Genomic DNA, 21,565 nt, shown 5'->3' with positions numbered 1-21,565 from the left:
GTAGCACGAATTCATGTGTTATTTGTGAGACTCCGCCAGAGCAATGACACCGTTGAATAGCACCGGTAGACTCATAGCGATTAGTTACAAGGTCAACGGAGCAAATGAAAAATGTTATACTTAAACGATGTTACTGTAATATTGTAAAGAGCTTAAGATTATACAAATCAAAGTTTAAACAAATGATAACCATATAACATCTGTATAACATAAGAATCAATCTCAAAAGTACTGTATATTTAACTAACTCATATTAAAATAAAAGTCTGGTATTTCGCGATGTTTGCGACAACAACACCGGTTTGCAATGTGGTGACACAGGTTCGAACCCACTCTCCGACAAGATTTTCTTTAACATTTTGGTATTTTTTTACAACTCTGATATCAAAGAGTAAAACGTTTAAGTAAATAATTGTCCTGAGACTCGTTACAGAAAAAAACTTTTTTTGGTGCCAATCTGGTGTATAGTCTCTTTAAGCTCTGATACTACGTTTGTCAAAATTTTATTTGTATACATTAAATACTCTTCTTTCCCAGAAACCATGCTTAAATTTTAAACTTGTTGATGTTTTTACCGATATGTCAGCAACGATTACACGACTAGTTTTATCATGAATCCAACACAATCATGCATGCAGAATACCTCAATGAGCATCTGGTTTGATATTTGCGAACCAATGAGCCTATTTGAGATATAGTTTGTTTTATTTGCTATATACTACAACAAAATTGCATTTTAATGGAACGTGTTTTAAAAATATTTAATAATAATTTATATTATGTAAGTTATTCTTAGTCCGGGCATGACAGAATTGCTGAATTCAATGAGTAAACAAGCCACTGAAAATCAACAAATTGTATCATTTTGCGATTTTGGAACATCAGTCCATAATGAGCTTTAATACATAAACAAGTTATGGCACGTGCCCGAAAAATGAATTTACATACGTATTTGTTAAAGCAAGTTGTTGTAGATATGTATGCATATACAGGCGTCTGTTGACTAACTTTATATATCTTTGTTTAATTCGATAAAAGGAAATACCTTTTCGTAACTCATTGCGGCATTAATTATTTATGTATTGTTGATGGCCTAGGATGTATATATATCCATTTGTATAATCGAACTCGTATTTAGAGTGAAAGATAACAATGTGAAGGAACATGTCAATATTAAACATATCAAGACAGATAAACACCGTGTTTAATTATATTAATTATATTTAATTATACAGATGCCTTTTTATTTGACACTTAATGAAACTGAACACAAAAAAACACATAAAATAATGGCATCAACATTGCTATAATAATGAAGAAGACAGATTCAAACAGCTAACGAGTTGATTGTTATAGGTTGACATTAAATACGAAAATCGTACATAACGTTTTCGGCGTCACTATGATATCAGCAATATTTATAAAGAAAACATCATGTGACCAAGAACGGACATTTTCTTCATTTTCACAGGATACTTGATATGTTAAGATGTTTTGATTTGAATGCAATATTATATTTTGTCTACTTGGTTAAAATGTGTGAAACTGGATTAAATTAAAAAATGTAAACATTTGAACCACTGAGGTTGAAAATGAACACCAATAACTGATGTCAACATTAGAATAATTGTTTTTAATCGATCTGAAAACAAATAATGACCATTGAGTTTAAAGGTCATGGGCCATTCTGCATTATTGAAATTAATGACCTGTTCATCGATTTACATTACCAGAATAACAATGCACATCGTTGTTCATTTATAATGCAAACAATTGAAATGAAGAATAATTTAGTTAAGAAATCGATGGTTTCCAGAGTACGAAAGTTTAAACGGGCATTGCAACACCATGCCTTTGTAAGTCACACAACAAACAGTCCATTGTTATAGTTTGTTACAAACATGAATTGAAGCATTGTGATATGTTCGATTTTTTTTCAAACTGTGTATCGCAAATTAAAAATCCTAGGTATTTCTTTTATCGGATACATAGTCTAACAGATAAAATACTGCAGCCGTAGAACTGTTCAATGGATATTTAACATAATTAGGCCTAGTAAGTCTTGAGAAATATTTTGTTATGAAATCGGACTGAAAAGTTGTTATGCTGAAGCGATGGAAAGTAGCTGGCAACTGCGCCATATTAATGTTTCTGGTGATGACAGTTTTAGTCTACATGTTTTGTCTAAACAAAGGACTGATAAACTACGGTTTTAAATACAATCAGCTAAACACGACGTTGACATTAATCAATAATGATGTGGCAGAACCCTCAGCGAAAAGTGACACTCCCACTGTGGCACAAAACATAACAAAGGCTGAATACAGCTCGACACAGTGTAAACACCGACAAGTTAAACTTTCGGAACGTCGCCTTCCATTGACTGGGTTGTTAAGTTTCCCCGGGTCGGGAAACACATGGACTCGACACCTCATCCAACAAATGACAGGTTACAAAAGCTTTGTTTCAAATATTTTAAAAACGCAGTACTTTAAAGTGCAAACATTTATAATACAATGAAAAAACTAGTGGTACCAAATTGAAATGCGTACGTTTTATTGAAGTACGTTTCATACGGTGGAAAATGACGTTTATTAGGTTTTGTTTGCTAGTAAGAATATTGCAGTGAAAATGAAAATAAATAAACATAACATAACAACATGAATGAAGTTGTTAAATAATTTTGAGAAAGGATTTTATAATAATTGCAACCAAATAAAATAATATCCACGGACAACCTTTATCATCAAAGTTGCATTGGAATCTTTCGTTTTGTCTTTTAAACAAACGTGCATACATTTTCCAGATCTTATAGGAAATCTTGTTTATATAGATATGTTTATTATGCAGGTTTGTGACATGAAAGTGTGTATTTGTCCTGAAAGATGTGCGGTTATTAGTAACGAATCAAAAATACACCAAATTTACGTATAATTTAAGTAACATCTGTTAACAAACAGACAGACAGACAGACAGTTTATTTCGACTTTTACCATGTACATCGTCAACAACACATATATCTATAATTATCAATGTCAACGTGTATGCATAGTAACAAACAATGAAGTACAAACGAGTATATATACAAAAAAATAACAAAAAAATAATACGTTACAATAAATTAAGTTAAATATTGTAATGTTATAATCTAAATCAGAGGACAAACAATGTTTACCATATTAAGTTCTAATTTTTATTAAAGAGGATCTTACTATTAGAGAGTCTTTAACAAACATACATAAACTCAGTTCTATTATTTGATTGCAGCAATTGTAAATATTTAAATACAGACGGTCTTATATAATACCATTTCTTAATATATAGCTTTCTCATATCATTAAAAGACGGACACACACAGACAAAATGAAATTCATCTTCAATATCGTTGGAATTACAACATAGACACTATATTTGATTTCGTACAATATTATTTCTAGCGTATCTACCGGTTTGGATACGAAGTGGGTGCACAAATAATCGTACTCTACAAAAGGAAAAACGTAAACTTTAGGCAGAATGCCCAGATAACTTTCATATTCAAGACTAGTTTTAAAATGTCTATACATATCTAACAGTGTGCTGTTTTCTAAAGTACCATACCAAACTTGTTTAAACGCATCGTATATTCTACATCTGAAGACTGTCATAAATGTATTAACATTAATATTGTTGATATCATCATAAACGTAGCTAAAACCAAAACCATTTAGCATCTTTCTAATTACGACAACCTTTATCACAATCATACTTTGCTTGTAAATAAACATTTTTAATAATCATATTATCAGTGGTAGCAACCTTAAATCAATATGACAATGGCTATCTACCTTATTCGCCATAAACAGTCGCATAGCAAGTATTGGTTTTGACTCTTATCAATCTTTTACAAAACTTGATAAATTCTTGATGAATTCTTTCTAATTCCTTAGATTGGATGTACCCCCAAACCTTCGATAAATAATTCAAAATTGAATCAACAAATGTGTCAAATAATTGACACAACATTTTTGGTATTAACAAAATAAAACATTCATTGCCTTAAGGGCTTTGCGAATCAAGTGTTCCTGGTTAAGGTTAAAATTGCCAGTATAATTATAAACCACATTTCAATAGTTTAAGTCGTTAACAACGTGAATATCATGGCCATTATAAGTCCATTTTTCATTTGTACTATAAGTCATTCGACACACAGTCCTTTTTTCCAGGTATCGGAACATCAAGCGTGTATTGTGATTCCAGCCTGCGATCAAATGGTTTTCCGTTTGAATGCAACAGAGTTCCCGGAAAAACTATCGTCGTCAAGGCGCATGAGCTTAAGGACGTATTCAAGTTCGAGAAGATCGTTTTACTCGTGCGGAACCCTTATGACGCGCTGCTCTCATACGCAACGTTTTCTAAAGGAGGTCATACGAGGATTCCGAACAACAAAACTCTCATTCAAGGTAGCCTTTCATATTATTGGGTAATGTTAATGACCTACCAACGCTAAAACGAGAAACCGTAATAGTATTGTTTAAGTTGTATTTCGTATTCATTTGAATTTTGCTACTTGGTCGTCTTTGTCCTCCTTATCTTTGTCAGCCATAATCAAAACTAAGCTTGGGATTTCAGGTAATTTATTTTTACTATACTATTTTGCTGATTTCGGGAGGTTTACTTTACCTCTTAACTCTTATATTTAACATCGCATTAAGTATTACTCGTTAATCGTAAATGGAGACCATGTATTTTTCACTGTGTGCTTTTCAGCCTCAAACAAGATGTTTAATCATTCATTAAGATGGTTCTTCAACCTGCCTAACAGGACATGTTCTACGTTCCACGGACTAGTCTACATTTTACAGTATGACCTTCTTAAATCAGATTTGCGCGCAGAGTTAGGAAAGCTAGCGCAGTTTCTTAATATAAGTGTCCCTCAAGCTGCCATTGACTGTACCGTATATCTCCAAGAGGGAAATTTTCACCGGAATTCTAACGCCGAGGACCACTTGCGCATGCTCAGGACTGTATATGACGACAAAAAACTTGAACAGCTTCGCATAGTCGCCAGGAAAACAGAAAGCATTCTGGAAAAACATTTCAATAGAAAATTTTACATAGGAGGTGACACGGAAAGTGCACTCTTAGGCAAAGTTAATACTTAATTTCATTTTTAACGCCTATGGCACTGCAGTTGTCCTAGTAATACTTGATATATCAGTTTTTATTTGGAATTTTCAGAGAGTTCATTCATTTTATCTGCTTTTTTGACACTTTTTTTTTCTTCTTTTAAATTCAGAGTAAACACACGAAGTAACTAAATGAGCATTGTCTTTGTGAATAGTGACATGAAAATAGTGTTTTAATGTCCCTTTGCCTTTGATGAGAATTTGTACAGTCTTTTTATAGGGACTGTGAACATTCCCGTAGAAAAGGGGTTTGCCGCCGAGAAAAGGCTGATGACCCTGTCAAAAACGATTGGTTGATTTTGTCAAAGAGCCAACCTCTGCAATGAAAGCTACCGATATGCTGTCAGCCTTCGATAACATCCGATGGCGCCGATCAAGTGGGAAGTCGGTATATCAATAGTTTAGAGATGTGAGTTCATATTTGGTAACTGTTCGAATCGAGTTAATATACTTTAGACCACGAGGATAATAACGCGTTACTGCACGTCAGCATGTGCTATACAAGTAGAGGACTTGATTGATGTTATTAAATATAATGCATTTAACATTAGATTTTCTTAACCCGATTATAATATTTGCATGTTTTTAGCTTTTTGTGATGATTTTATCTACTGTATGCCTTTAAATTCTCACATTACTCAAACACTTTATTGTTAAGAACTGCTTAGGATTTCATTTCTGACCTCTGAGCTGATATGTTGGATTGTTAGAGCTTAACAAGTTGTTTTTGTCAGTAGTAATCAGGAAATAGTTTCTCTTACATTTAGTTATGAGTCTTGTTTGTAGAGTTGTGTGCTGTTCTATTTTTCTTGTTTGTGAGTTTGTGTTCTATGTCTTTGGCGTTTGCCCATTGCCACTAAACCGGGTTATGTTTAAACGTTTTGCTACTGAGCATGTTTCTGCAGCTTTTTGCATATATATTGACTCTAAATGGACAACTGAGATGTTTTCTTACGACGAGTTTTGTCAATATATGAGTGTTACTTTAGGTCTTATACCTGACATTTGTAAACTATTATAGCTTTAGGACTTCATAACTTTAATTCTATTTGTTCTGCAATATCGGCACAAAAGAGTAAAATAATTACAATATTAGTGTTTTATGTGTAAAACTAACATGTATTTCCGTAAAAAAACAAAATGTCAAAAAAAGATGAGCGAGTCTTTTTAAGATGGAATGAACACCTGAGAGGTCTATATTATCAATGAGGGAAGGCCTAACCCCAACCTACGCAGACAAACCAGCATATTTAACTACACTTAGCTTTATCACCAAATACAATACTTATGCAAACACCTACAGAAACAAGCTCAGTAGCAAAAAGTTTGAACATAAACCCGGTTTAGTGGCACTGGGCAAACGCCAAAGACATAGAACTCAAAATCACAGACAAGAAACATAGAAGAACAGCACTAAACTCCACAAACAGCACAGTGCATACATACTATATATAAAAAATAGGTATGTTTATCAAGAATTGTTAGGTTCCGCCTTGGAACGGTCAGTAAAATGTAAATTTACTGGGGGTTTAAACCAGTTTGTGTGCACAATCTCACTCTTATCCTAACAATCCTGAATGAAGTAAACACGTAAAAGGTAATTCTGTTCAAAATTTGCATTAACTTGAGGAAACATAAAATCCGTATAATTGCACATGGTCAACGAATTTCATCTCTGAAATAAGGTTTTCATTTATACAGGAGCAGTCAGTAATTAGTTAAATTACACAAATATTGTTTTTATCTGTTATCTATTTTTAGAATGTTTGCATACATGCCCATTAATAATCAGGGGTAATTTTTTCAAGATAATTCTAAAGCAATTTCGATATTTTTAATTCAGATTTCATTAAGGGACTTTCTTTTTCGACACTTAAATAATATTTGCATACCAATATATTTTGGTAATAATTGTATGCTGTAATTAAAATCCTAATGGACTTTACTTCTCTCTGGGGCTTTGTTTACTTTTTGCATTCAAGAATCCTTCCTTTTATGACTCTACATTATCTTAAAGATAATTACTCTGTTAAGTTGAAAAACGTTCTGGCGAAAGCCGTGTTTGAACCGAGTCCGCCCTGTTCAGTACAATAATTTATGGCAGCAGTCATGGGCACATGGTCATATAGGCTACTAAAATTATAGGGTTTTTGAAAAATATTTCATTGTAACATGCGAAGATCGAAAGAAGAGTTGTCAGCCATTGCATATTGTTTAAATCGAGATTTTGTCAGTCAATTGTCCCCAGGTATTTATGAAATATGACGGATTTTAGTACCGTGTCTGCCGACGATGCGCCAAATTATGAATTTCCGAATATTAATGCAATGCATCTCAGAGAGCAATCTGCTTTTGAATTTCCATCTGGCAATATTTTCAAAATCAAGAGTAAATTCAACCTGATCTTTTACAACAGTTTGTGGCAATATTACCAACTCTACAAGTATAATTTACCAGATAAGATAAATTTACCTGCAGCCAATTATATATAACTGGTTAACCATCCGAATTGGTTAAAGTTAATTAAACTGTGTATTGATTGGTCAATATTCATACAATAATGAATGTTGACCATATAAATTGCGTCCATGTGCAAACTTACCATAAGATAACCAGTTTTATACAGTTGGCGCCAGAAGAAGATCAACTAACTTGACGACTAGAAGAACCAGATAACCTTACCAGAAGAAGATCAATTAACTGGACGACCGGAAGAACAAGATAACCTCACCAGAAGAAGATCAACTAACTGGACGACCAGAAAACCAGATAATCTTACCAGAAAAAGATCAACTAACAAGACGACCAGAAGAACCAGGTAACCTTACCAGATGAAGATCAACTAACTAAACGACCAGAAGAACTAGATAACCTTACCAGATGAAGATCAACTAACAAGACGACCAGAAGAACCAGGTAACCTTACCAGATGAAGATCAACTAACTAAACGACCAGAAGAACTAGATAACCTTACCAGATGAAGATCAACTAAGTAGACGACCAGAAGAACCAGGTAACCTTACCAGATGAAGATCAACTAACTAAACGACCAGAAGAACAAGATAACCTTACCAGATGAAGATCAACTAACTAAACGACCAGAATAACTAGATAACCTTACCAGATGAAGATCAACTAAGTAGACGACCAGAAGAACAAGATAACCTTACCAGATGAAGATCAACTAACTAAACGACCAGAAGAACCAGGTAACCTTACCAGATGAAGATCAACTAAGTAGACGACCAGAAGAACTAGATAACCTTACCAGATGAAGATCAACTAACTAAACGACCAGAAGAACCAGGTAACCTTACCAGATGAAGATCAACTAACTAAACGACCAGAAGAACTAGATAACCTTACCAGATGAAGATCAACTAAGTAGACGACCAGAAGAACCAGATAACCTTACCAGATGAAGATCAACTAACTAAACGACCAGAAGAACCAGGTAACCTTACCAGATGAAGATCAACTAACTAAACGACCAGAAGAACTAGATAACCTTACCAGATGAAGATCAACTAACAAGACGACCAGATGAACTAGATAACCTTACCAGATGAAGATCAACTAACTAAACGACCAGAAGAACTAGATAACCTTACCAGATGAAGATCAACTAACTAAACGACCAGAAGAACTAGATAACCTTACCAGATGAAGATCAACTAAGTAGACGACCAGAAGAACAAGATAACCTTACCAGAAGAAGATCACCTTACCAGAATACCAGAAACAGATCAACATAACCAGAGGATCAGAAAGAGATAACTTCACCAGATAAAATGAAGATAGCTTGACCAATTGATGAATCAGCTAATCTACAACTGTTTCATTCTTTGTTCATTTTGTCTACTTTTAAATGTCTTATTCGATGTCATAGCCTTGATAGTTCAAGCCTCGTTTGACTTGTCCTGCTTAGATTCGTTATGGTTTTTACATAACATACAGAGTATTCTTAATTGAGGACACTGTGAATCACCATTTCTTAGTTGTTTGGCCGGTCATATATATTTCGGTCAATATGTTGATTTTCTAAGAAATTCATATAGTTAAAGGTCACTTCAACACCATTTAGCATTTAATAAGAATTCGGGAACGGGATATTTCGAGGACTTAGTGTCTATACATACAACGATGGTGTTGGAAGTTTCATCCATCATTAATATTTTAGTATTATTTTGGAATTATTATTAAGTAATATTTCTTAGTACTTCCGTCTCTGGCGCTTATAACAATGTTGTCAGAAGTGGGATGCTTTATTACCATATGTTTATATTTCTTAAAAGCCTTCCTTTAATACTTGTTAGTGGCTATGTGTCAATCTCAGTTTTTACACTTACAAACCAAATATAAAATGTCTTTAACCGCAATGTAAATGATGCATGCTAAGGACAACCGGCCTTATACTATAACACTTAATTATCAAACATGGAGCATACAGTTTTAATTCAAGTTATAAATACGTCGCTCGTATCTGGATTTAAAATGTAGTTTTCAACTAGTCGTTATCAACACGATTCATAGACAACATAACATTGTAATAAAAATACAACACAAAAAGATAATAATTGCAGTACATTCGCACATAATAATTTTCTTCCTTCAAAAACAGTATATTTTATTGTGTAGTGAAGGATAAAAGTAAATTACCTTCAAAACATAAAAATGCAATCACTTTTAGTAGAAAAGTCAAATGACGTATGCAATTTTATATGTCTCTGTATGAATATTGGGTGCCAAAACAAACGACCACAAGAAGAATTGCCTCTTTGTCATGGGAAGAATATTGAAAATCAATACCAAAAGATCATGGTACCAATGTGTTAAAGATAAACAATTAAAACAACTGATTGGATGATTTGATTGGTTGACATATAATATAAAAATTTGTATGTTTTTTCACGTGACCTAAAACTGACATTTTTCTAGATGTTCACAGTAGATTCGTAATATCCAGATGGTGAAAGTTTGAATGCCTTGTATTATGTTGTTTTACTTGGTTAGCAAGTGATAATATCGATTATATTTAAATTTGTAAATATTTAGCCAAAGAGGTTGAAAAGAAAGTTGTGTTTGAATACCAACGTCTGAATTCAAGAAAACAACAATTATTCCTTATTTAACCATTACTTGTTCAAATATTTATCTAAACAAGTGCTAATACTGCATGTATCAACATTAAAACTGTAATGGACTTTATGATACTTATATATTGTGTATTTATTATTAATTCTATTGACTTTGTTAAGAAATCGATGACTACCTAACAATTTTAGAAAACACCATGTATTAGTATTTAAATAAGCGCAGCAAACATTATACAGCCCATCGTTGCAGATCCATTTCAGTCATTTTATCGGTAGCGAACGGAATTGGAGCATTGCTATATGTTTGATTATTTCAAACTCTGTAATGCAGAATTTATAAGCCTAGTTACTACGAAAAACTTATAAAAACACTAAATGCTCGTCACTTTTTCAGAAAATCGGAATGTTACTGTCGCATTAGAACTGTTAAAAATCGAGATAGATATTTTGCAGAACAATAGAATAAAATGTTTGCTACGAGATGAAATTTGAACTTGCATATTTACAGTAAAAGTTTCCAAAAGGAGGTCATTTATCCGGAAGGAAAATGATTTTATAATAAAATAGAGTTCACTGATTAAGTGTTTTAAGTATATTAAACAGGTGGTATAGAAAGTATTTGAAAATATTTTTAATGGCAACGTAACAAAAAAGTTATTACACTGCAGAGATGACAAAATTAAGGAAGTTAGCCGTCAGCTGTGCCATTGTTATGTTTCTGTTGATGTCCGTTTTGGTTTACATGTTTTATCAAAACAAAGACATGATAACAAGCAGCGGTTTCGCATATAATCAGCAGAACACTTCGTTGACGAGCTACAAGAATGATGTGGCAAAACTCCTAAATTCAAAGGGATTGAAAGACAACACAGCAACAATGGCACAAAACATTACAAAGGCTGAATACAACTCGACACAGTGTAAACATCGACAAGTAAAACTTTCGGAACGTCGCCTTCCATTGACTGGGCTGCTGAGTTTCCCCGGGTCTGGAAACACATGGACTCGGCACCTCATCCAACAAATGACAGGTAAGAAGATCTTTTTTACTATACATATATGTAGAACGTTTAAGCGCAAACATTAAAGCTCATTTTGGCATCAGTGCATTCAATTCAGTCTTTAAAGATAACTCACAATAGAACATATTTTAGTTGTTTGGTAAAGTGCCAAAAATCTCAATTTCAAAGCCATAAAACATCAATTTTTCAAACGTTAATATGAAAACTGCGATCTGATATTTTGTCCGCAGTCTTATATCACTAGTGTCCATACATTTACCAAAAATTTGCTTATTTTCTAGACAAAAATAAAAAGAGGTTTTTTTTTCAAAACAACCATCTGTGAGGGTGCAGGTTTAAAAGCAAAGAAAAACATTAACTCGTTCGAAACGAACAGAGTACCGGGATCCCGAGGGAACCAAATTCATGGAGGAACTCCAGATTATCCAAGTTTGAGTGTCGACGGGACATTATAATATTTAGCAAGAAACACAAAAATCCATGTTGAGTTTATGCAAAACTAATGAACACTCAAAAAAAAGTTTATTATTTGCGTATCGAGTGTTTAGCCTAAGAGGTTATACAGTGCACACCGTTGGTTTTGATACAAAAAAGTAAACACAACATGTACAAAGAGACGAACTCGATCTACATTTAAAATAGTTGTAAACAAATGAAAAAACAACAGATCTAAATACACTTGATGTTAATATCTGAGGCACAATAATGATGAAATTGTAAAAACTTTCAAACAATGAAACCCTGTTGCGTACTCAAAGTGTTTATACACATGATTAGGAATCTGCGCGTAACGTGAATTTTTAAATACTCAATGTAGATCTGTATGTAATTTGAAATAATAAACTAAATTATTGAAGAGTTCTTCTACTTCATACGTGATCTAAAATCAATTGCGAAACTTGCATATAAAAGCCCATACCAACACAGAGACAAAGACCTCGGGATCCCTCGGAAATATAGCTAGGGTCTCCCAATGATGGGTAGAAAATTGAAATGTGAACATTTCATTTATGTATTTTTAAATAAATGGGATACTACAGACAGTACTTGTTTTCATGTAATAATACTAAACAAATTATTTATTATTTTATTTGATGGACCTACTGAAACATTCATTATGTACCCCTACGTTTACTCCTCCTACTTGAAATAATGAACCAACAGTACACACTATATGAACACCATATCAAGAGTTTGATACAGCAGTGACAAGACCAACATTCCGGGTTTTATTACAGGCATAGGAACATCAAGCGTATACTGTGATTCCGGCCTGCGTTCTAAAGGCTTTCCGTTTGAATGCAACCGAGAGCTGGGGAAAACTATTGTCGTCAAGGCGCATGATACCAAGGATTTGGTGAGGTTCCAGAAAATAATTTTACTCGTGCGAAACCCTTATGATGCGCTGCTCTCATACGCAACATATTCAAAAGGAGGTCATACAAAAATTCCGAACACCAATACTATCGTTCAAGGTAACTTTTGACAACATTGAGTAATTTTATACGTACCCAAATCGAAAACGAGCATCAGTTTTTGTATGTTTATTTTGATGTTTTCCTGGATCGCTTTTGTTTACCTTACCTTTATAGTATTGTCGAACATAATCAAAACTCAACGTCGGATTTCATATCATTTTATTTAAAGACATAGTTTTGTCGATATTATTGAAAACCACATACACAATGTTACTCGCTAAAAAAAAATACCATGTATTTTTATTATTTTTATGTTTTTCAGCCTCAAACAATATGATTAATGACTCATTAAGATGGTTTATCAGCCTGCCGTCCAAAACTTGTTCGACGTTTCGGGGACCAATATATATTTTACAGTATGACCTTTTAAAAGCGGACTTGCAAACAGAGTTAGAAAAACTGGCACAATTTCTTGATATCAGCGTCCCACAAGCCGACATTGAATGTACCGTCCGTCTACAAGAGGGCAATTTTCACCGGAAGTCTAACGCCGAGGACCACTTGCGCATGCTCAGGACTGTTTATGACGACAAGAAACTTGAACAGCTTCGTACAATCGCAAGGAAAACAGAAAGCATTCTGGAAAAACATTTCAAAAGAAATTTCTACTTAGGTGGCGACACAGAATATGCACTGTTTGGGAAATAAAATGTAGCAATTCTTACAAAGGTTAATCTTTGATATTATTTTTACTGCATTTTATTTAATAAATTATTTTAACTTACCTTTCATTTTCAATATTATTTCATCTCAGTTGATATTCTCATAATGAAATCATTTTATATATTTTTAGCATGACGAGATCAACATCAATCATTTTGATGAAGTTCACAAGTCATTTATGATGCATTTGATGGAATTAATGCTGAAAGTATCAGATGTCGGTGATTTGGTTTTTACTAGTGTTCATTAGTTGGTATGGAAATATTAAACCACCTATTACATACATTCATTTTTATTTCATTGATACCAAATGCAAACGAACTATTTAAGAACTTATTAAAATTTAATTACAACCATCTCATTCCAAACAGAATTCAAATTGAACGTCCACTATGGGTTCTTAAATTTACCGTACTTGTTTACATACGTGTTATATAGGAAAAGAAATCGATAATTTAGGGGCTGCGTTCGCTCCATTTTTTGTAGATCACCAAAATGAACTCTAACATATAAATGGTTAGGGTAGGTTGCCTGAAACACGAGCATCAAATCACAGTTCCGCGTGCACTCCGGCTTAATAACAGCCGCGAAAGTGCATACGGTACCGACCAGGATTATGAATGGTTATTTCCGTAACTGTTCGTTTGTACTCGTTCGTTTCCTTTACATTTTTATGTGAACATATATAGATAAAATCTTTTCTTTTAAGTTCCATCATCCAAACATAAATCAGGTATATTTTTACCCTTAACAAACGTAAATCAACAACATACAAAGGTCTACTGAAATAACTGCATGTACATGATAATATTTACGAAACATTCGGTCATATATTTAACACATACTTCAAGACGCAAGTTTAATGAAACTTGTTTCTTTTGATCTCCATTTTCCGTTATAAAGATGTCTGTTGATTTTGGTTGTCTCCCACGGACCATGTTTCTAAATAAAATAAGTCTGCAACTGCCGTTTTTGAAACGTAAGTTGCACTGCGTGAACTAAGAGTTAATGCCAAATTTGGGTGGAGCTTATCAATGGACAGATAATCCATCAGCAAATCTTCTTTTGCTCTTCGGTAAGAGATAGATATAACGCCCTTATCATGTTACATCATTTTTAGTGCAAAAGAACAAACTCTTAAGAACTGTCTATAATACATGCATAAACCAGGTATTTACTACAGCTCTAACTGGGAAATTTTCTTACCAAGACTTACCTTAAAACAACTGATTTCAACAACTTCATTAAGTCTGTAAAATCCACACAGAAAAACAACAACAGAAAACCTAAAATTCCGTTTTTAAAACTTTATCATATGCCAATGTTCTTTCGACGTATTATCTTTGTTGATGTCCGGAAAATGCCATCTTTTAACAATTTTAACCCAAAGGGTACGGATCCGGAATTTCTGTGCATAACAAATTCCAAAAGGAAATTGATTTAATGTTGACTAAACATATACTTCTATTACCCGATGCCCTATATAAATGTTATTCATTATTTCGGACTGTGATACAAAAAGTAATCAAAAAGTAATCAACATTACAATGCTGTGAACTGCTGACCGGTAAACAGTATGAATTGTATCCCGCGCATGAGGGTACGTCATGGGTTTACCGAGATTCTAATATAAACTGCATATCGTTTAAACTCGTGAATTTCCAGTATTGGTTTTGTAATTTAATTGGTTCACGGAGAATACCGAAGAAATTTCAAGCGCTCAATCGTCTATATGATTAAGATCATTACCAGAGGTAAAAATATCAATATCACGCGTAAACAAACACTGTCGCGATTGGAAGATGTTTCCGAGATTTATCTCAACAATTTGCTGAAAAATAGAAACTCAGGTAATAAAACAGTTGTTGCATGGGCATTTGTGTAACGGTCAAAACTCGGTGTCGGGGATGCCATTCTGAAATGTTGCCCTCGGCCTATCGGCCTCGGGACAATAGTTCAGAAGTCATCCCCTCCACATCGGGACAAGTTTTGACTATTACACAAACGCCCATGCAACAACTATATACTGTTCAGTTTACAAGAAAAATACAATGCGACTGTAGCAGTGCGACAGACCCTGCATTTAACTGAAATTCCTTACACTATTTGCATTATGATTTAAAATATAAATAAAACATTTTAATAGTGGGTAGTTTAGCCGAGTAAAAGAAATCTAGATTATGTTGTATTAGGTAAATCGCAGTTAGATATTGTGTTAGATAGCTGTATTGTTAACGATGATTGTTGTGTTGTATCCGATCACTTACCCATTGTAACCACTGTCTGTTTTCCGTTATATCACTTCACTTTGCCTGATAAACTATTAATTGCATGGAACAAATGTACAGATCAACATTTTATTTCATACGCAGTCGCTCTTGATAACAAACTGTGCAAACTTAGTCTTTATAGTATACGGTTGTGTAATACTGATATACACTCACTCTATGATCATATAATTAGATCAATGTTAGAATGTGCTGAATCAAACTTACCTATGTCAAAATATAACATGCATGTTAAACCTTATTGGACCAGTGATGTAAAATGCGCACATATGATACAAAAAGATGAACGAAAAAAAATGGTGTTCTGCAGGAAAACCCAGAGAGCGTGATAATCCACTATATGTCAGTTACAAATCGGCAAAACGAGCATTCATCAACACCCAAAAGGCTGCTATATACAATTGCAATGAAAAGTTTTATAATGACTTAAACGAGGCTGCGGAGTGCGACATGCGTCTATTTTGGTATTTAGTAAAGACGAAACGTACTTCTAGATCGAATCCAATAAATGAGCTAGCTATAAATGGTATCTCATTGAGGCACCCACACCAAATATCAAATGCTTTTCGTGACTACTACTCACAAACTTTCAAACCTAAGAGTGCACCACATTTCGACAACGAATTTCTGAACAAATTAGAAATTTTCCCGAACAAAATGTCTCTTGAAAATCAACTCGCTGTTGTCCTTGAATACGCCAACAAATGGGGCTATGAATTTAATTTCAGTAAATGCTTACTCGTTATATTCCAGAAAAACATTCCTCGTGAAACAACAGTACCATTTGGGCAGCAAACACTTGTCAGCGTACACTCTGCTAAACACCTCGGTGTGAACTTGAGGTATAATTTAAGTTGCAGTGAAACTATTTACAATCGTCTACGAAAAGGATACTCCTCCCTTTTCAGTGTACTATCAATTGAAAAATCCGAGGGCGATGTTAACCCTTTGACAATAGCCTCTCTCGTGACAAAGGTAAACATACCCACAGCACTGAATTATGGTCCAACGTTTCCGCTACATCAATGCTGCGATTAGAAAGATTCAAGCGCCTAGCAGCTAAACGAATTCAACATTTACCGACATCAACACGCACGGATATGGCCCTAAGCATGCTAGGCTGGTACACAATGGAATACGACATCCATAAACGTAAACTCACGTTCCTGCAAAAACTTTGTACTATGTCTGCCTCATTGCTAACTCGTCAAATATTCAACTATAGACTGAACCTATACATAACAAAGGGATTTCAACATCAGAAAGGCTATATTCCGGACATAGTTTCACTTTTGCAAAAATACGAACTGATTGGGTCTTTGAATGTGTACCTTAAAACATCCATATTCCCAAGTAAAAGTAAGTGGAAACAAATAGTCAATCGAACATTATCACTGTATCACAAAACTCAGTGGCGAAGAAGAACCAACTCTGACGAGGATTTCCGAAGATTCCAAAGCGTCCATGAGTGTATTGCCCCATCCATTCTTTGGTTGAATGCACAGTCACGCACGGAAATCATTCACGCCATAAGAGCAACCAAGGCCTTAGTTTACAGACAATTTCAACCCGAATACACGCGTAAACTCTGCAAAACTGAAACAAGTGATATTATAATGCATACCATTATCATCTGCTCAAAAACTGGCAGCCTCAGAAAAACTTTTCTACACGAAACTAAAACATTATGCGGTCAGCACATATATACGTTGCTCGTAAATTCGTGTGATAAAATATTGCTTGCATTTTGTTGCATAAGTACCCTAACATACATATCTTAAACCTGCCACTAAATGCTTATTTTTTGTTTTCGATAAGCTCTTAGTTATATGATGGGTAAATATACAGTATGCATGCGTGTACATATTGAAAGCAAAATTTGAAAGATTGGTTCAATCATTATAACCAATCATTTGTAAATAATCATACAACTATATAATCTGTATAAGTAATGTACTTTTTGAACATGTATTATTTATATTATTAACTACATTGTATGCCATGTCACTTATATCATATGTTAAATCACTGAAAAGTGGAATAAAAGAGAATATAATATATATATATCAAATTTTAGTATTCTTGTAAAACTTTTCCGACTCCTGATCCACTTTAAGAGAATCTATATTCATCAAAACTCCGATATTAAATGCATCTCTGTGAAAACTAAAAAAAAAATTAATAATAATTGAAATAAAAACAAAATGTGTTTTTTCTACAAATCACCTCAGATCTTATAGTTCATGACAAGAACAATAGCAGTATGGGCTTATTGTGTACTACCAAGTAACATCTGCATTGCGTAGGAACAACATCACCGTTCCGCAAAAAATAGAGAAATCTACTGCATTCAATGGTACAAACACGCTACACTCTGCTGCTTTCGTCTGTACATAAACGCTGTATCTGCAGTTAAATCACACAGTACATAAACGCTAAATTTGACAGTGAATGAACGCTGCATTCCACAGTAAACGAACGCAGTGAATGAATGCTGCATTACGCAGTTCATAAACGCTGCATTCCGCACTGAGCAGCTTTAAATTTGATAAGTCACAATTCGTGTAAATATGTAGAGTGTTTATTTTTAGTTTTCGACTACTGGGCTTGTTCGTATAGAATCCATTGTATTATAAATTTAATACAATGGGTTCAGAAATGAATTTCCTTGTTTTTACAATCTTTGTCAACAAAACAACTTGACTATTTGGAAGAATCAATATGCTATTTGCTTTGCAATAAATCAAATGTGGGAACTAAGATGACCCAAACAGTTATTGTAATTTATCGAGGATTGCGTAAAACGATCAACAGCTTCGGAGTCGTTATCCAAAGAAAAAATGAATTATAACTTAAGTTTTTATTTGAATGAAGAAGACGACGGTCTATGTCATTTCGGAGACATCTATTGACAAAAACAACACACTCCAATCTTCTGGTCACAAATAGCTGTCGATATAAAAGGACATATGCTTTGAAAGGACCCCAATGCGGTAAGAATACTTTCCATGAATGTGTTTTTATCTTAGTAGTGTGTTTGAAATTAGCACAATCTCGCAAGCTTGAACTGATCTAGGGTTTTGCTATTTGTTTTGCGACCGCCACTTTGTGTTTGCAAATCCAGGATTTTTTAAATTCAAATACCCCTTAAGTATGATGCAGCAGGATACGTGCCGGCCTATATTTTCGAATGAAGGGTTTATTTAGATATAATGTTAGTGTATTCTTTCGCAAAATATGTTTGTAAGTTCGTCACATTCAAGCGCGATTGTTGGCACCTGATCGGGCTTCCGCAGAAAAAAAATAGTGAGCTTTTCATAGCCTTCAGATAGAATTTATATTAGCCCATAACATCAATTATATAAAGAGGTGCAAAATGCTGCGACACCAGTAGTAAAATAACATAAAACAACAACAAACCGCGTACGACACGGTTTTCCATACACATGAGGGACTATTAAACATACATATGTATGTTGTAGTGAATAGACGAAGTTGCGCTCGAAAATTTACTGATTTCTAGTCCTTTACGACCCAAAACACTTAATATGGAAAGGCTAGTGTACTTATAATTTAGCGAGGTCAGAAAAAAATACGTGAATGCGTATACGTTTGCAAATAAAAATGTCAACTTGAGTTTTTGTTTTTGTGTTATATGTCTTTGGCGTTTAATCCGTGCCATTAAACGGGGTTTATGTATAATTTTTTGGTTCCTGGGCTAGTTTCTGTAGTTTTTTCATATAAATATTGGTTATATTCGTTCGAAAACAAAATATGACTAAGAAGCATATAAGTATTAGCCTTAAAACTGCACAATCACACATATACCGTACGACACTGTTTTTTCTACAAATGAGAAACCAATATAAATCCCTAGTATGTTCTAGTGAATAGAGGGAGTTGCACTCGAAGTACTGATTTCTAGTCCTTTATACGACCCCAAACACTTTATATGGGAAGCTAAGTGTACTTATAATTTAGCGAAGTCAGAAAAAATGCGTGAATGTGTATACGTATGCAAATGAACTTGTCAACGTTATATTCCTCCGCAAAAAATGTATGACTTAGAACAATTGTTATGCTTGATAGTTTAAATTATGGTAGTAAGGTTTCTTTGAATCACACATATAAGTATTGGCCTTAATAATGCACTCTCACAGATTTACCGTTTTTACAACCTTTTTTTGTCTCGGAATGAGCAATTTTTTGCATAAATATCTGCAAACCAGTGATTTAGTTCATATTTCCGTTCCAAAATTAATGTTTTTTGGCTAAAACCGTTCCCAACGGTTTAAGAAAAATGCATAAAACATCAATTTTTAAACTTAAATATAAAAATCGGCAATCTAGTGTTTTGTCAGTAGTCTTATATGACTGGTTTACATGAATTTTCGCGTAAATTGGCTCGTTCCTAGCCAAAAAAGAAATTGTGAAATGGTAAATCTGTGAGAGTGCAGCTTTAGAAATGCACAGATGTACCTTTTTGACAACTTTTTTTCATTTTTCGTCCTGGAATGAGCAATTGTTCGCGTAAATATATGAAGACCAGTGATATAAAGACTGCTGATGAAAGATCAAATCGTAGTTTTTCCTATTTCGTTCGAAGATTAATGTTTTATGTAGTGTTGTGCCGATGATCGATTATAATCGACAATTGATCGGAAAGGCCTACGTCGGCGATAATCGATTGTGAAATTTGAACAATCGTTTATAGAAACAAGGGACGTAACCGCTACCGACTACCAGTAAAAAAAATGTCATTTAAATATGTTTTGTGTCTGGTTATTGCTAGTTTATGTTGAAATGTTAAGGTGTTTGTATTTTAAAATATCTAGTCATATTCTTATCAAGTCAGTAAGTGACTACATAACCTTATTACAAATTTTCTTTGTAATTTAACAGCTAAAATATTGGTTCTCATCTTCCCATGTTTGTGGTTTAAAAGTGATTTTTAAAACATGTTACCGTTTACTTCTAAGCATGTAAGAATTTAGTTTTCTCAGTTTGGGAAAGAAAATGTGTCTTTTAAAAAAAGAAAACATATATAATATTCAACTGTTTGTAGTACTTGTTACTGACTAATTATTAAAAAGAAATTGATATCTTTCTTTGTGTTTATTTTTACACATGTTACATGTATACATTACTAAATGTAAGACAAAAATAGAGCCTGTGGTATCATGTTCTGTAATAATAACTTGTAAACACTAAAGGATAGTTGCGTTCGGAACAAATAATGTAATTTATACAAGGTAATGTTTAAATAATATTGTAAGGTAACATTGGTGCTTAAAACTGGTGCATGTACTGTATTTGTATGCCTTAAAGCTGCACTTTCACAGATTTACCATTTTTACAACTTTTTTTTATTTTTTGTCTTGGAACGAGCCATTTTTTGCGAAAATCCATGGAAACCAATTATATTAGACGGCTGACAAAAAAATAGATGGCAGATTTATATATTTAAGTTCAAAAAATAATGTTTTATGCATTTTTCTTAAACAGTTAGTAACGGTTTAAGCCACAAAACACTAATTTTCCAACGGAAATATGCAAATCTGCGATCTGATATTTTGCCAGCAATCTTTTATCATTGCTTTGCAGATATTTACGCAAAGAAATGCTCTTTCCAAGACAAAAAATAAAAAAAGTTGTAAAAATGGTAAATCTGTAAGAGTGCAGCTTTAATGATGATCAAATATATTTTAATAATGATTAAATCAATAAATAATCGATCATTGATCGATTTCATAAACCGATTATCGATAGTATTTTTTCTGTCCGATTCCCAACACTAGTTTTATGGCTAAAAGCGTTACTAACGTTTAAAGAAAAATCCGTTAAACATC

At 33.6% G+C, this 21,565-nt stretch overlaps 1 protein-coding gene across 1 annotated transcript; it reads left to right on the top strand.

The window, feature by feature from the left end:
• The first annotated feature begins 2,319 nt into the window (after positions 1-2,319).
• LOC128207764 (WSCD family member GA21586-like) lies at positions 2,320-13,413 on the top strand. The gene is made up of 6 exons (XM_052910890.1): positions 2,320-2,449; positions 4,206-4,442; positions 4,750-5,577; positions 11,065-11,296; positions 12,526-12,762; positions 13,028-13,413. Exons 4-6 carry the CDS (start codon positions 11,143-11,145, stop codon positions 13,411-13,413), a joined length of 777 nt encoding a protein of 258 aa, XP_052766850.1. The 5' UTR covers positions 2,320-2,449; positions 4,206-4,442; positions 4,750-5,577; positions 11,065-11,142.
• Positions 13,414-21,565: the final 8,152 nt, after the last annotated feature.

Source organism: Mya arenaria, chromosome 11 (assembly GCF_026914265.1).
Source record: "Mya arenaria isolate MELC-2E11 chromosome 11, ASM2691426v1".
In the NCBI taxonomy this organism is placed as follows: Eukaryota; Metazoa; Mollusca; class Bivalvia; order Myida; family Myidae; genus Mya; species Mya arenaria.
This window is presented reverse-complemented; position numbering and strand designations above follow the sequence as displayed.